The following is a 17,155-nucleotide window of genomic DNA, read 5'->3' as shown; positions in this document are numbered from 1 at the left end:
TTTTTAGATTCATTTTGACTATTTTTGTGAATGATCATATTCAATTTTGATGCCAGATTAAGTGGCGGTAGAGTGAAAGTCAAAATGGATCGACCTTGTCTATCTCAAACAGAGTAGACGGGGGTGATTAGGATGTATTATTATCTATCGTGATAATTTATAATAGATAAATTATTACCCTTTTCCAATCGCGATGTATGTTAGTATGTAAGATTTTTTTATTTGACATTCTACGCACTTTTCCAAAAAAAAAAAATTTGTTTCGTTTAGTTTTTAAATACTGTTTAAAAAATTGATTCTAGAAATTTGCTAAAGCTGATGGTTAAGGGAGGAAATGCAGGGAGGACAGTGGACAATTCCTAGATGATTGCTGAAGCAGATGGACAACAAAAGAGAAGCAGGAAGGACACTGGACGATTTCTACAATATTGCTGAAGCAGATGCATGGTCAGTGATGGAGGTGCAGAGGGACTAGGTGGTACATTGGACGATTGGTAATATGGTAATGGTAATATTGGTAACTGTGGCTGTATTTAATTATTATTTTTCTTGTTTTTGTTTTTACATATTATTTTTTTGTTTTTGTATTTAATTATTATTTTTTTGTTTTTTTTTTTAAACCCTTAGTACTTGCAGCTATAAGCGCAGTACAAATAATTCCTGTGATAAGCGCAGTGCGAATACTTGCAGCTACGTGCGAAATTAGCGTGAAGTAATCATAGTGACTGATAGTGACATGGTGAATTAAGTGAAAAAAAAATGTCCTATCAAATAATATAAATGATTACTTCAAAAAAAAAAATTCCGTAAAATTTTTCCCGTATTTTTTCGTGCGTGTACTTGCAGCTAAAAGCGCAGTACGAATACTTGCAGCTGAGAGCGCAGTGCGAGGATTTGCTGCTATAAGCGCAATCCAGAAATTTTTAAATCGAATCGAAATTGTTATAGCTGCAGCTATGACTTGCGAATAGCGTTATAGTGGAATAGGTCTATTGGAGAAACCACTTAAAAAAAAACGAGTCAAACGTCTTACCTCCTGGGTGGCTTGGAAAAGACACACGTAGAAGTGAGTATATAATTATTTATTTATGATTTATGATGACGTATCCCACCTCCGTAAAAATTCAAATTTTGATTATCATTTTATTTAATAATTTTTTAGATAGTTAAGAGTAACAATAATTAACAGTTCATTAACAATAACGAAAAAACAAATTCAATTTAACAATTTTTTTTTATAACTATGAATTCCCATTGATCGTTTGAAGTAAAAAAAAATATGACACGGTTGTATTGAGTACCTGAAATAAATTTTTTGAATTATTATTTAGACTTTTTAATTTAATTACAGTTGACTTACTTGAAGAAACATTTTAACAGATACATCTGAAATGTGACATGCTGTTACAACGAATGGTCCTTGATTCAGCATTATAATTACCGATGACATTATTGATTTTTTTCCAAACCATTTTATATCATATAAAGCTGATCTGAATTTTTCACACTAATGGGAATTCAAAATAATCGGAATTATATTAATCTAGCTTAAAAATCAGCAGTAATAATTATTCTATTTAAAAAATATTAACAAATAAATTAAATGATTTAATTTACCTCGTAAGTCAAGGCAGTTCCAGACCACGAATACAAAAATGCTTGTGCAATTTTTAATATTGCATACATTGCCAGCATAATTCCCCGAAAAATAGATATACTTTTCATCTGCAAAAATAAAAATCTCAATTTAATTTTTCAATTATCTAAAATCAATAAAAAAAAATATATAAAATGTAAAATTTAAAAAATTTTCTTTGTTATTTAAAAATTTACATTTAATTTTTTCTTTTCAATTGTTTATATAGTTTCAAATTTAAATAATCAACTTGTATTATAATTTTTATTTTTACATTATAAATTACTTGATTAATTTAAAAAAAAAATGACTATTAACCTGTGAAATTTGAAATATTTGAGCACAAAGTACAATGGCATGTGTCGACATCATCCACAATATAATTGGTCCATATATTTTTTGTATAATATTTCGACATTTAATAAGTGTCCCATGTGGATCAACACAATCACGTATAATTATTTGACATTGTTTTTTATCATCTGGTTTTGGTAATAAATACGACATCATACGTATGTATCCAATAATTTGAAATAAATACAAAGAAAATAATGTATCAATTGAACATGTTGCAAATTGCAATAATAACGATCCATAAGTTTCAAATATAAAATTTAATTTATAAATAAATCCGCCATCTGATATTTTCCATGGATATATTGCTGGATATATGAGTGTGTATTTAACATTATCAATATTGCTTTTTTTTTGTAATTCAATTGATAATATTGGCAATAAAACATGAACAATTGAAACAATCATTGCTGAAAATGTTACAATCCATGATAAACCATGAAATAATTTTACATCACGTAATATTACATTTCTTATTTTTTTATTATTCAATGCTCTATTAAAATATTCATTCAATATTTTATGCATTTCAATTGCACTTTTACGATTTATCAAAAAACATGTAATCTCAAAAATTAAAATTAATAAATTAAAATCAAATAATTTTTTTTTCTTCTAATTTTTTTTGCGTCGAATAAAATAGACAAAATTTATTTTATAAAAATACACAATAATTAATTTTTTAAATAATTTTCAACTATTTAATAACAAGTATAAAAATTATAACAAAATTATTATTATTTCTATGTGAAAAATTTGTTTGAATACTGTTTGAAAAAATATTTTTTTTATATTTTAAATATTTACAAGTGTTTGATTATTTTTTTCAATTGTCTATTTTACCCGACATTTAATTTTTTTTTTTTTATTTGAATTAAATTGATTATTATTTTTGATTTACCTTAATTATAACTGATATTAAACTTGTCATTACACTGAGGCCTCTTATGACCATGCCAAGATTTGAAACATTTTCCACAACAAAAACTAAAATTCCAATAATTATTACAAGACAAACGACAATATTTAAATATGGCAATAATATGTAAAATAAATTTGGGTTATCTAGAGGCCACAAGCCCATGGCAATCATAGCTATTTTAACAAGTCGATGATATGATTTGTATTCTGATAATAATAATTCATCACTTGACATGTTTTTTTTTCTTTAAAAACTGCCGAAATAATTATTGAAATATAGGAAATAAAATTCACTTAAGATGAGATAACAAAAAATTTATTAATTTCATAAATAATTACGTTGTTTTTAAACAAATAATTTAGTAATATCCAAGTGACAACAGTTATCAACAAAAACAAATAAAAACACTTGAAAAAACAATGAATAATAATTTAATTATAATTTAGACTTTTATTTATTAAATAACAAACACAATTTTTCTTAAATAAAAAAATTATTTTGTATTTATAAATATTATTGTAAATGCTAAAATTTTTTGTACACCATTTAATATATCTGAAGTGTACTGTTTGATGGCTACCAACAAAATGCAGTGGCCAGAAAAAAAAAAAAAAAGCACAGGTAATTTAGCCAGTGCTTTGTTGTTGCAAGAAATATAAATTTATATTTTTACTTTGTGAGAGAGACGATAAATACGTGCAGTTTTCTACGAAAATTATATATGATAAGCGATTGGGGTTGAAATGAAGTAGGTAAGATAATTGATGGCTTACCCTTGCAATTAAAATTAAAACAAAAAAAAATTACATTTGTCGTTGTGCAAGATACTTACCACGAATAAATGATTAATTAATAAATTTACCAAGAAAAATTATAGGGGTTCAATTTGTCTCGAATCAAAGGGGTTGATACAATGTCTTATAATTTTAGTATTTTTTTTTAATAACAACTCTTAACAACCCTTGACTTTACATCACAACAAAACAATTGTAAATTATTATTTTTTGTTTTGAATTCAGTCTTTTAAAAATTATTCCCAACAAGTTTACAGATAAAAATTTTGCAAGGATTATTTTTGATTTAACAAATAAATTTTAGGTGAGTTTATTATATGCATAAATATATTTTTTTATTTATCAAAATTAATAATAATTTAATTATCATTTTTTCTAATGAATATTTTTAAATTATGATTCAATCTCTTTTTGTTTTTATTTTTCGTTTGATTCAACTCAGTGTATTGTTGACCGTTTCGTATATTTTAGTAATCGTTTTTTCTTCCATTGTTTTGAGCAAAAAAAAATACGAAAGTGATGTATTGAGTACCTGTTTGAAAATTAAATATAAATAAATAATATTTATATGTTTATTTAGTTATTATTACCATGATAAACATGTCAACAGAGACGGTGGAAATACTACAAGCCACAATGACAATTGGTTTTTGGCATAACAATAAAAGTACTGAGGTTTTTAGTTGTTTTTTATCACAATCAGTCCATTTACATGAATAAACAGCGTCAAAAAAAATTTCACTCTAATTAAAAATTGATAGAATAATTCACAATAGTATTTGTATAAATTTTTATGGAAAAAAATTGATGGTTATTTATAATTTGAAATATACTTGTGATGTTAATGCTGTTCCAGACCATCCATACAAAAATGTTTGTGTTATTTTTGATGCACTATAAATTAAAAATCTCAAAAGTGATTCAATAGTTATTGAGTCCAGCTGTAAATAAAACAAATTCAAGAAAAAAATTAATACATACAAATTTATTTGTGCGAAATAATACAAAAAAAAAAAAAAAAAGTGATATAAACACTGAATAGTCAGACATCAAAAATTGTACAGTACAATATCTTTCTTGCCAGTTAACATTCAATTGAAAATAATGAAAAAATAATGTCAATAAATTCTAGGATAGTATGATAAAATATTGACTTAATTAAAAATTAATCAAAAAAAAATTAAAGGGTGGGGGAGGGGTTATTAAACACTAAAAAAAATATTTTTGTTTATTTATTTTTTTAGAAATTTTTTCTTTTCTCATGTTATTGTTAACTTTAATTAAAAAAAAAAAAAATTAAGACATTTAATAAAATTGTATAAGTAACTTAATCATAAAAAAATAAAAATTTTTAATTTTAATTTAACGTTTAATTTATCAACTAAAAATTAAAATAATGTTATTTAAAAATTTAGAGATTTTTAAAAATTATAAATTCAAGTTTTTAATAGTCAATCACGTGGAAATTTTTTTTCTGTAGTTGTAAAATAATTTCAAGTGTCTTATTCAACCCTCAAATAATTTTTCTGTTTAATTTTTAATATATATTTTGTTTATTTTAGTAAAAAATCAGTCAAAATAATTTTCATATTTTCAATTTTTTTTGCTGTTTTTACACATTCAATCAAAATAAAAATATTAAAAACTTACACGTGATAATTGAAATATAAGTGCACACAATACTACAGCATTTGTTGTTATAGTCCACAAAATAATTGGTCCATAAATAGTTTCAATAATACTACGACATTTAATTAAGCTTTCATAATTAATCAAACAATCACGTATTGTATGATAATAATTATTAATATCTAAATTTTTCATTTCATCTGACATAATACGTAGCTTACTCGTCATTTGAAATACATAAAATGAAAATAACGTGTCAACTCCACATGTAACAGTGTACAATGTTAATGCTCCTATAACATATGTTAGATATTCAAAAATCCAAAATAAATAACTATCATCACTATTCCAGGGAAACTTCGATGGTACTGCTGATATTAATATTATTTTTTTTTTACGTTGTATTAATTGTAATGCAATAAATAATATTGGTATCAATATAAATAACAAAGCACTTGTACCAATACCAATACCAAATGTAAAAATTTTTGATAAAATGTATGTTTTGAATTTTCACATATTTGATCATGTACTGATCTAGTATATTATGTAATTCATAAATATATTTTTTATACCATATAAATATTATAATCTAAAAATATTTAATTTCAAATTTTTTTTTATAAAAAATACTATGTATTTTTTTTCATTTAATTATTTTACCTTAAATGTTACTGTTGCGTATGATGTCGCTAAGGAGAGTCCTTTTGTCATAAGTGCTATATCTTTAAAATTTTCAATGACAAAAAATACTATAGTTACACAAGTAGTCATCAATGATAAAATAAATAAATATGGCATTATGGAATTGTAAAAAGTTGACTCTTTTGTTGGCCATAAACCTGAAAAAAAAAACCTGAAATACTTAACAAACTATTAAATAATTTTGCTATAAATTTTTACATTTTTTTAGACTTTAATTTAAATGTATTTTTTTGTTATAAAGTTGGCAACAAAAAATGCCACAAACCTGGAACTGATAATAAATTATTTATCATGTTATAGTACTTCATATACAATATTTTATTTTTATGTTTTTCCATACTCAAAAGTTCAATTGTCATATGACTATTAAGAAAATTATATAGTACATACTGAACCCTTTGAGAATGAAAAAAAAGCTCATTTTATTCTTTATTTTTTTGTTAAAAAAAAGCTCCAACAAAATTATAGGTTTGTTATTTTTTTTTTTTTTTGTCATATACTTTGTTACAACTTTTTTTATTGATTATTAAATAATACAGATAGTGAATAAGATAAAAAATTTAAACTATTACATGTAACAGTTTATAGAAAAAGTTTTTTATTTTTCAATTCTTGGAAGAAGATGTTATTTATTATTGATTGAGAAATGACATGAGTGGTGAATATCAGTTTGAATGAATGCATTGACGCATGAGCACATTTTTTTTATACAAAAAAAAAAAAATAAATAAAATAAAAGCTCAAGTGCCGCACAAGTTGTATTACTTTTTATTAAAAGTTTTATTTTATTTCACTGTTGATTAAGTATTGGTATAACATTTTTTATAGTGAATTTAATATATATTTATTATGAAACTTGTAACAATTTTTAATAACAGTATTATATTTTTTAATTATTAATTTGAATGGTTTAACATACCAGCTGTTTTTCTGTGAGATATATTTTAATCTTTACAATTGTGTGGGTGTGATGTCAAGTGTAATTTTTTTTTTGATGGAATTAAAATGAAAGCGAAGAAAGTAGGTAAGATAATTGAAGAATTATGGTTTGAAAAAATAAAAAGAATCGAAATAAAATGACCTGAAACTCACGATGAATTTCTGATTTATGAACCCATGTCTCATGTGATTGTCGTTGAACATATTTCAAACAATAATTTACCGATTTATTTTATTCTTATTGGTTTTAATTTTTAAAATTGTAAAAAAAAATTCAACTTGTTCTTGTGTATTGAGTGTTGTTTTGATATCATTACCTTATTGAACTTTTTACATCATAATGGATTTGAATTTTAATTCGTGATGCTGAAAAAAAAAGAAACATAGTAAGAATGACAAAATAACATGTATATTTTTATAAATCTATCTTGTAAATTTTTTATTTTAATAATTTTTTAGAAAATAAATTTTATAGAGCTTACCAAGTGTCATCATTTTTTTTTTTTTACTGAAACAGTGTAGCATTGTTTTGTGGTATAACATCTTTTAAATTTGTTTTTTCCTCCATTGTTTTAAGCAAAAAAAAATATGAAATTGAAGTATTAAGTACCTGTTAAAAATCTTTAATTAAATAATTTATTTCAATGATGCATAGATCATTAATTAAAAGTTAAACAATCATAAGTTTCATTTACCGATCTTTTACCATAAATTTATCTATTTAGAAACAAAATAAAATTAAAAAAAATACCACTTGCGATTGTTTACCTTCAAAGCATAATTTTATTTATATTTTTCGATATCATACCGCAACAAACATATCAACAGACACAACAGTCAAACTACAAGCTGTTATGATCATTGGTTTTTGACTCAACAAAATAAGTATCGAAGTTCTAAATTTTTGTTTACTTGACAATGTCCAGTTACATGCATAAATAGCATCAATAAAATTTTCACTCTATAATACACAATAATATACAACAATTACCATGAAAATTTTCAAATTAATTTTTAAATATATACTTCTGAAGTTAAAAATGTTCCAGCTGATGCATAAATGAATGTTTGTAGTGCTTTTGATGATGCATAAAGTGTAGCAACAATCAATGAACCTAAACCAATTGACTCCATCTAAAATAAATAATAAAATAGTCACAAAATAAATTAAGAAAATATAACTTAAACTTATTTACTTTAGACATTTGAAAAATAAGTGAACAAAGTATAACTGCATTTGATATTATTGTCCATATAATAATTGGCCCATATACTTTTTCAATAATGCCACGACATTTAATTAAGCTTTCATATTTTAATGCACATTCACGTATTGCCTCGTAATAATTATCATCACTATTAATATTGTTTAATTTATCCGACATAACTCGTAAGTTTGCTGACATTTGAAATAAATAAAATGGAAATGATGCATCAGTTCCACATGTTGTTGCTGTAAGTGTTATTGATCCAATTGTAAATGATATCATATCATATATCCAAGGTAATACATGATAATGATCATTACTCCATGGAAATTTTGCTGGTGCTGGTGATACGTAAAAAATTTTTTCTTTATGTTTTAATAATTGTATAACATAAAAAATTATTGGTACAATTAAATAAGCTAGTGAACTTCCACCAACACCAATTGTTAAAATTTTTGATAAACGATATAAATTATTAATTTTTTTTAATATAATATATTTAATTTTAGTATTATTTATATAATTATTAAAATTTTTTTCAAGACTTTCATGTAATTTTATCATGTCATTTTTATAAAATTTTAACATCACAAGCTTTATTTAAAAATATAAAATTAATTGAAGAATAATTAATTGTTTTTATTTGCTTTATTTATGGTTGTTTAAAAAATTCATGATAAGTTTTATTATTTATTATAGTTACCTTTAAAGTAACTGTGATGTAACTTAATGTTAATGATAATCCTTTTGTCATTACTGCAACGTTAGTTATGTGATCAATGACAAATCTGACAATACTTATTGTGAGAAATATTGCAACGAACATTGCAAAATATGGTTTTAAATTATATAATATTGATGTGTTATTTATTGGAAATATACCCATGATATTTAACAATTTTTTCACCAAATAAAAAAAGCTCCAATATACACGTAAGTTTTTATCTTTTTCCATCATCGTTAATAACACGTTATAAATCAAAAATACAATTGATAAAATTGAAAAAAAATATTTTTTTTCTCTATTACAACTGATGTAACTTGTCATAATTGTATTTATACACTTTTATTTTTCAAAATATGTTTAATTAATTATTTTATTATTTATTTATCAAGGTAAAATATTTGAAAGTTTTTAAATTTAATTTAAAATGCAAGGAAGAGTCTAGCCACAGTGTTGTTCGAAGAAACATGTACCTTTGTTTTCACTTTGTCTCAAGGTGAACGAAACATGCGGTGATAATATATGAAATAAAAGACAGGTGTAATTTTTAATTCCAAGAAAAATATAATATGATAAGTGATGTCAATTAAATTGAAAGAGGTAATATAGCTGATGGATTACGGCTAAGGAAAAAAAAAAAAAAATACAAGCGTTTCTTGTTAAAATGTTTCTTGAAATTCAACGTGCAAATTTATAATTCATACATGTCTTTGTCTTTAGCTACTACACTCGGTAAGATAATTAGGGGGTGAAATAAAAATTTAAAAAAAAGCTTTTTTTTTTCGTTGTGGAATATACTTACTGGTAATATTTTTTTTAGCTATACCATGAACAATTTTACGGGTTGAATTCGTTTGACTGTGTAGAGGGGTTATTACAATGTATTAAAACTTTAGTATCATTTCAACCACCGAGCTTTGAACAACCCCTATTCACTTATACTTGACGAATGTAAATTATTATTTTTTTTTTTTTACTCAGTGTTTAATAAAATCTTGAGGTTTGAAAAAATATCATTGGTGATTAATTAGTTGTTTTTTTTTTTGTTTAAAAACAAGGTTAGTTTGTTAAAATTTTTAATGTATCTTTTTTAAGGTAATAAAAAGATTGTAAAATAATTTATTTAGTATTTTATTTACACACGTTTTATGTTTGTAAATAAAAATAATAATTAAACAAATTTATTAAACAAAATAAATAAAAAATACTTGTGTTGTTAAAGCAGTTCCGGACCATGCATACAAAAATGTTTGTAATATTTTTGATGAACTGTAAACTGAGTATCGTATTAAAGCTCCAAATGTTATTGGATTTAACTGTAAAAAATTTTAAATTACAACTAAATTCATTATACAAGAATAAACAGATAAAAAATTAATTCTGTCTAATTGATAATGAATAATAAATTGTTTAATTTTTTTTTAAATAAAAGTTGATAGGATTAATTTAAAAGAAAAAGTGAAAGTTGAGATGATGTGTTGTTCTTCAGACTAGCTTTTATATAAACTAGTACATATATAAATTTGGGCTTTAAATATAATGGGAAAATTCAAGTCTTGGTGAACACAAGAGTGACAGTATGAATTCATCCGTTAGGCATCAAGCCCATCAGTCTGATGGCTTTTACTTAGTGCTTTGAGCTTTGCACTTGCCATGGCTTTGCCATAATATTGAACCTCATATACTTGTCTTCTTACTTCAATGAGTTTTGATATATATATATTTTAAGATCTAAATATTATAAAATTATTAATCTACTCAGTTAATTTTGTTTTTAAAAATATTAATTATTAATAATTTGTAAACTTCATTTATTATTTAGTATTTAAATTGTAAAATAATTTAAGATACTTGATTGTTTATTTTTTTTTTTATGATTTATCATATAATAAAATATTTAATATTTTTCTAAGTGATAGAATCAATGTATAGTCCGACAATAAAATTATATAAAATCAAATAAAACTGATTACAATTTAGATTATAAATAATAATTGATAAAATATATTATCACACTTATAATTAAATCGAAAATTAAAAAAAATAATTAATAATTAATTTAATTATAAATTTTTACATTAAATATCAAATTATTTTCTACTGATTTCAGATGAATTTGGATTATAAATCACCAGAGCTTTTTAAAGACATTTATTATTTTGATACATGTCAATTACAAGTTATTAATTTGAAATTATTAATGAAAATATATCTAAATATGGGGCATTCCACGTGAATTCGGACGGTCGTGACCCGTTCTTCGAAAAACGTTCTTCGAAAAATCACGTGGAATGCCCCATATAAATAATGATTGAATATTAAAATTATGTGATTTACATACTTAATAGAAATCATGAATGTTAAATAATAAAATAAAAAATTAATACATAATAATTTAGTGAGATAAAAAACTGATAATTTAATTTTGTTTTTCAGCCATTGTTTGTAATAAAAAAAAATAAGAAAAAGAGGTGTTGACAATCTGTAATTATAAAAATCCGTAAATTAATTTGATTTTAGTTTATAATTTTAATTATAATAATATTGTAAATAATTAAATTCAATATTACCATGACAAACATGTCAATTGATACAGCAAAATATTTGCATGCAATTAATACTATTGGTTTTTGTGTTAAAAGTATGAGAATTGATGTCTGACGTTTACGATTTTTTCCAACCCAATTTGATTGATAAACAGCGTCTAAAAAATTTGCACTCTGTTAAACAGAAAATGATATGAATATTTTGATATTATTATCTTGTTACTTTACGCAGTCATGATATTACCAGAAAAAAAAAAATATACTTACTTCTTGAAGAACCAACATATTTCGCAATATTTCATTAATTAAAAATATTGAAATATTTCAATCTAACTAGTGCACTCGATATGATCATCCACAATATAATTGGTCCATAAATTTTTTGTAAAATATCACGACATTTAATTAAATCTCTATACTTAATAACACACTCACGTATAATATTATGATGATTAATATTTTCTTCATGAAAATTTAATTGACAAGACATTACACGAAGATGTCCAGACATTTGAAAAACATAAAATGAAAATAATGAATCAACACTACATGTTACAACAAACAAACAAACTGCAGCTGAACACTCAAATAAATAATTAATCCAATAAATTAATAGTCCATTATTTGTTGAATTCCATGGATATTTTGCTGGCATTGCAAGCATCAATACTATTTTATTACCATCATTATGTAATAGTGGTATCAATATTGAAATTATTGGTATAAGTACATATGTTAGTAGACTTAAAAAAACAAGAAATGAAAATGTTTTTGACAAACGACGAACACCACTTAATCCAATGAGTACTAATTTTTTAAAATTTCCATTATTAAGATAATTATTGTAATAATCAGCAAGTGTATTGTGTAATATCATGACATCTTTACGATTCAAAGCAAAACAAATTATCTTTAATTGAAAAATTATTATTTAACAATGTGATTTGATAATTATTAATGGTATAATTTTATTTTACCTTCAATGATGTTGTGTAAAAACTTGTTCCCAAACTTAATCCTTTTGTCATGACGGTAATATTTTTTATATTGCCGATTGTAAAGTTTGTGATTACTATAGCTGTACAGAGTGCTATTGAAAGTGCAATGAGTGGTTTAATACTGTAAAATAAAGTTGGATTTGCAACTGGCCATAGTCCAGCTATGAGCATTAATTTTTTCGTCATTTCAGAGAATGCAACGTAAGCTTGTAATTTTTTTTTTTCATCCATAATGATACGTTTGATTGTGAAATAAAAAAAAAGTTGTATCCAACAATACGAGCTTTTATTAAATGAATAGGTTTACAAGATATTTATATACAAAACAGGGAAAAATATGAAAAAAAAAAAAAAAATTTAAAACGATGAAACATTAATACAATGTTATAAAATTATTGTGAAAAACGTTTGGGTAAATTATACACTGTGAAATCTTGGAAAAAAAAAAAGAGTTAAAATTTAGCAACTTTTTAACGCATCATATAATTCAGTTGATAAAAGTTTCATACTTGCCTCAATAGGGGCGTGGAAAAAAGAAAAAAAAAAAAAAACCAGTGGAAATGCCAGTATAAATTAAAGAGTACGATTGGATATACAAAAATATAACAAATTTTTTTTACAATGCGAAAAATAAAATTACATGGTTTACCCAGATGTATATATGAAAAAAATTGAGAAAAAAGTTTTTTATGATAAATATAAGTTCATATACAATGTTTGAAAATAAAAAAAATAAAAAAAAGCGACTACAGAAGGTATCATTTGTGATTTTATTAAATCCGTCATCAAATCGATTGGCTTTTTTTTTATTTTCGGAGAGTTATATATAAAAAAAAAAAAAAACTCCAGTTAGTTACTTGAAGTTACAAAGAGAAAAAGTTGTTGAATAAAATTCACTCTGTTAAATATTACTGCATTACTTGTAGTAAATGATCAAAAAAAAAATTAATTAGACATTCTACAATTTTGAGTATTTTAATTAACAAAAATTTAGTATTATAATATTTATTTTCAATCAAAAGATAATATGAAGACAGTATTAATTAAATAATAAATTGAGTAATTTAAACAAGTGTTGTGTTGAACAAATGATTGTTGTGAGTTTTTAATAATTTGATATTAAATAGGTTACAAGTTGAATAATATAATATTCATTATATTATAAATTTAAGTAAATTATCAAATATAAGTTCATAATTATTACTGAGGAAAAAAAATGGTATCGTGATGTTTTTTAATTCATTATATATACTTTTTCTGTATAATATAATTGTGAGTAATAATTATTAATAAAAGTATATCTATCTATCTATATTTATATAATTATTGAATATTTAAATTATGTTATTTATATACTTAATAAAAATCATGAATATTAAATAATAGAATGAAAAATTAATATATAATAATTTAGTGAGAAAAAAAAAATTGATAATTTAATTTTGTTTTTCAGCCATTGTTTGTAATAAAAAAAAATACGACAAAGATGTATTGAGAACCTGTAATTATAAAAATCCATAAATTAATTTGATTTTAGTTTATAATTTTAATTATAATAATATTGTAAATATTTAAATTCAATATTACCATGACAAACATGTCAATTGATACAGCAAAATATTTGCATGCAATTAATACGATTGGTTTTTGTGTTAAAAGTATGAGAATTGATGTCTGAAAACGTTTACGATTTTTTCCAACCCAATTTGATTGATAAACAGCGTCTAAAAAATTTTCACTCTGTTAAAAAAAAAAAAATGATGTAAAAATGACTTGTAAAAAATCCAAATGATTTTTTCAAATAATATAAATCATTCACCAGAAAAAAAAATACTTACTTCTGAAGTTAACACAGATCCAGACCATGCATACATAAAAGTTTGCAATAATTTTGAACCGCTGTAAGCTGTGAAAAGCAACACTTCTCCAACAGTTACTTTTTCCAACTGAAATGGCAATATTATCATTAATTAAAAAATAAAATTGAAATAAATAAATAGCTAATTTACCTCAGCCATTTGAAATATCAAAGCACAAATAACTAGTGCACTTGATATGATCATCCACAATATAATTGGTCCATAAATTTTTTGTAAAATATCACGACATTTAATTAAATCTCCATACTTAATAACACACTCACGTATAATATTATGATGATTAATATTTTCTTCATGAAAATTTAATTGACAAGACATTACACGAAGATGTCCAGACATTTGAAAAACATAAAATGAAAATAATGAATCAGCACTACATGTTACAACAAACAAACAAACTGCAGCTGAACATTCAAATAAATAATTAATCCAATAAAATAATTGTCCATTATCTATGGAATTCCATGGATATTTTGCTGGCATTGCAAGCATTAATACTATTTTATTACCATCATTATGCAACAGCTGTATTAATATTGAAATTATTGGTATGAATGCATATGTTAGTATACTTAAAAAAACAAGAGTTGAAAATGTTGTTGACAAACGACGAATACCACTAAATCCAGTGAGTACTAATTTTTTTAAATTTTCATTATTAAGATAAACAATGTAATAATTAGCAAGTGTATTGTGTAAAATCATTGCATCTTTACGATTCAAAGCAAAACAAATTATCTTTAATTAAAAAATTATTATTTAACAATTTGGTTTGATAATTATTAATAGTATAATTTTATTTTACCTTTAATGATGTTGTGTAAAAACTTGTTGCCAAACTTAATCCTTTTGTCATGATAGCAATATTTTTTATATTAACTATTGTAAAATTTGTAATCACTATGGCTGAACAGAGTGCAATTGAAAGAGCAATAAGTGGTTTAATACTGTAAAATAAAGTTGGATTTGCAACCGGCCAGAGTCCAGCCACGAGCATTAATTTTTTTGTCATTTCAGAAAAGGCCACGTAAGCTTGTAATTTTTTTTTTTCATCCATAATGATATGTTTGATGGTTAAGGGGGAAAAAAAATTGTAAGCAAGTACAAGAAGTTTTATTAAATGACTAGGTTTACAAGGTATTTATATACGAAACAAGGAAAAATATGAAAAACTTTTAAAAACGATGAGACATTAATAATATACAATGTTTTAAAAATGAAATCGGAAAAAGTTTGAATAAATTATACACTGTAACATCTTGACAAAAAAAAGAAAGAGTTAAAATTTACCAAGTTTTTAACGTATCGTATTATTTAGTTGATCAAAGTTTTTATTTTAATCGACTTGCGTCAGTGGGGGCGTGGAAAAAAGGGAAAGAATAAAATAACGTATCAAATCAGTGAAAATGTCAGTATAAATTTACGGATATTATTGGATATACAAAAATATAACAAATTTTTTTTTACAAAGAGGGAAAATAAAATTACATGGTTTACCAAGATTTATATGGAAAAATTGAGAAAAAAGTTTTTGTGATAAATATAAATTGATACAATGTTTAAAAAAAAAAATATTAAAAAAAAGAGACTACAGAAGGTATCATTAGTTATTTTATTAAACCCGTCATCAAATCGATTGGTAATTTTTTTTTTTTTATCAAAGAGATATAAAAAAAAATATTCCAGCCAGTTAGTTAAAGTCACAGAAAGAAAAAGCTGTTCAACAAAATTCACTCTCTTAAATATTACTGGATTTAAACTTAAAGTAAATTATCAAAAATAATTAATTAAATAATTATTCAAACACACCGTACTAATTTAATGATACATTGAGGAATTCAATTAAGTGTTTGGTTTAATTTAGTGGAAAATAAAGAAATAATAATGAATTTTCATGGGTTTTAATTATGAAATTATCAAATGAGTTAGTATTCAAAGGTTTATTATTTTTTTATAAGTGGTATAAACAGTGTATGGTCAGACAATAAAAATGACATAAAGACTTACAATAAATGTTGAAGAATTAAATTGATATATGTCAAATGAATTAGTTATTAGCAATTTATTTCTATTATTTCTCACAATTTCACTACAATATTAGCTATTTCAATTCGTTAGATATTTATTTATTAGCTCGACATTTGAATAAATTTGATGGGGAGTCGAAAAATTTGAGTGTCCTAAAATTTTTCATTGATCGTTTGTAATAAGAAAAAATATGAAAGTGTTGTATTAATGAGCTAATGAAACAAAAAATAAATTGATTATTTTTTTGATATTTTAATGAGTAAAAAATTAATTTTGATTCATTAATATATTGAGAGAAAAAAAAGATCAATATTAATACATACACCGGAAAAAAGTTCAGCTGTTATTGGTTTAATTTGACAAGCTTTCAAAATAATTTGTCTCTGATGCATCATCATTCGAACAGAATGTGATACAAGTTTATTATTTTTTGTATCTGTCCATGCTGAGAAATAAATTGCATCACGAAATTTTTCACTCTACAAAAAATATTAAAGCCATATTAGCAATTTTTATAATGACAAAAATTGAAAATAATTGACTGACTAACTTCTTGTTTTATTAATTCTCCACCCCATGAATAAATAAATATTTGTAGCAATTTATATAATGTGTACACTAAAGGCCAACTTATTTTACTCAATGTTATTTCATCCATCTGAAAATTAATTGTATTCTCTTACTTATGAATGGATTAAAAGTTTTTATCAAATATAATTATACCTGGCTTATTTGAAATATTGTTGTACATAGAATTATTGCAGTTGATAATGCAACTACGAATACAAATGG

The 17,155-nt window shown here is 23.4% G+C and overlaps 3 protein-coding genes across 3 annotated transcripts; all 3 read right to left on the bottom strand.

The window, feature by feature from the left end:
* Positions 1 to 1,241: 1,241 nt before the first annotated feature.
* LOC122849357 (odorant receptor 22c-like) lies at positions 1,242 to 3,008 on the bottom strand (the record flags this gene model as incomplete). The annotated part of the gene is made up of 5 exons (XM_044148049.1): positions 1,242 to 1,301; positions 1,361 to 1,507; positions 1,618 to 1,725; positions 1,955 to 2,557; positions 2,892 to 3,008. Coding segments are annotated over 5 exons (1,035 nt in total), but the record flags the coding sequence as incomplete, so codon positions are not given.
* A 1,131-nt stretch (positions 3,009 to 4,139) lies between these two features.
* On the bottom strand, positions 4,140 to 6,333 carry LOC122849356 (odorant receptor 13a-like). The gene is made up of 5 exons (XM_044148047.1): positions 6,306 to 6,333; positions 5,357 to 5,628; positions 4,540 to 4,647; positions 4,297 to 4,449; positions 4,140 to 4,238 (listed from the first exon to the last, which is right to left on the bottom strand). The coding sequence occupies exons 1-5, from the start codon at positions 6,331 to 6,333 to the stop codon at positions 4,140 to 4,142; spliced, it is 660 nt and encodes a 219-aa protein (XP_044003982.1).
* A 1,151-nt stretch (positions 6,334 to 7,484) lies between these two features.
* Positions 7,485 to 15,191, bottom strand: LOC122849355. The gene is made up of 12 exons (XM_044148046.1): positions 15,141 to 15,191; positions 14,465 to 15,073; positions 14,294 to 14,401; positions 14,043 to 14,195; positions 13,898 to 13,954; positions 11,482 to 11,631; positions 10,120 to 10,227; positions 8,891 to 9,250; positions 8,176 to 8,781; positions 8,006 to 8,113; positions 7,788 to 7,940; positions 7,485 to 7,589 (listed from the first exon to the last, which is right to left on the bottom strand). The coding sequence occupies exons 1-12, from the start codon at positions 15,189 to 15,191 to the stop codon at positions 7,485 to 7,487; spliced, it is 2,568 nt and encodes an 855-aa protein (XP_044003981.1).
* Between the last annotated feature and the right edge of the window lie 1,964 nt (positions 15,192 to 17,155).

The sequence above is a fragment of the Aphidius gifuensis genome, linkage group LG2 (assembly GCF_014905175.1).
Source record: "Aphidius gifuensis isolate YNYX2018 linkage group LG2, ASM1490517v1, whole genome shotgun sequence".
In the NCBI taxonomy this organism is placed as follows: Eukaryota; Metazoa; Arthropoda; class Insecta; order Hymenoptera; family Braconidae; genus Aphidius; species Aphidius gifuensis.
Note: the sequence above shows the minus strand (reverse complement) of the source record. Positions and strands in the feature narration are given on the sequence as shown.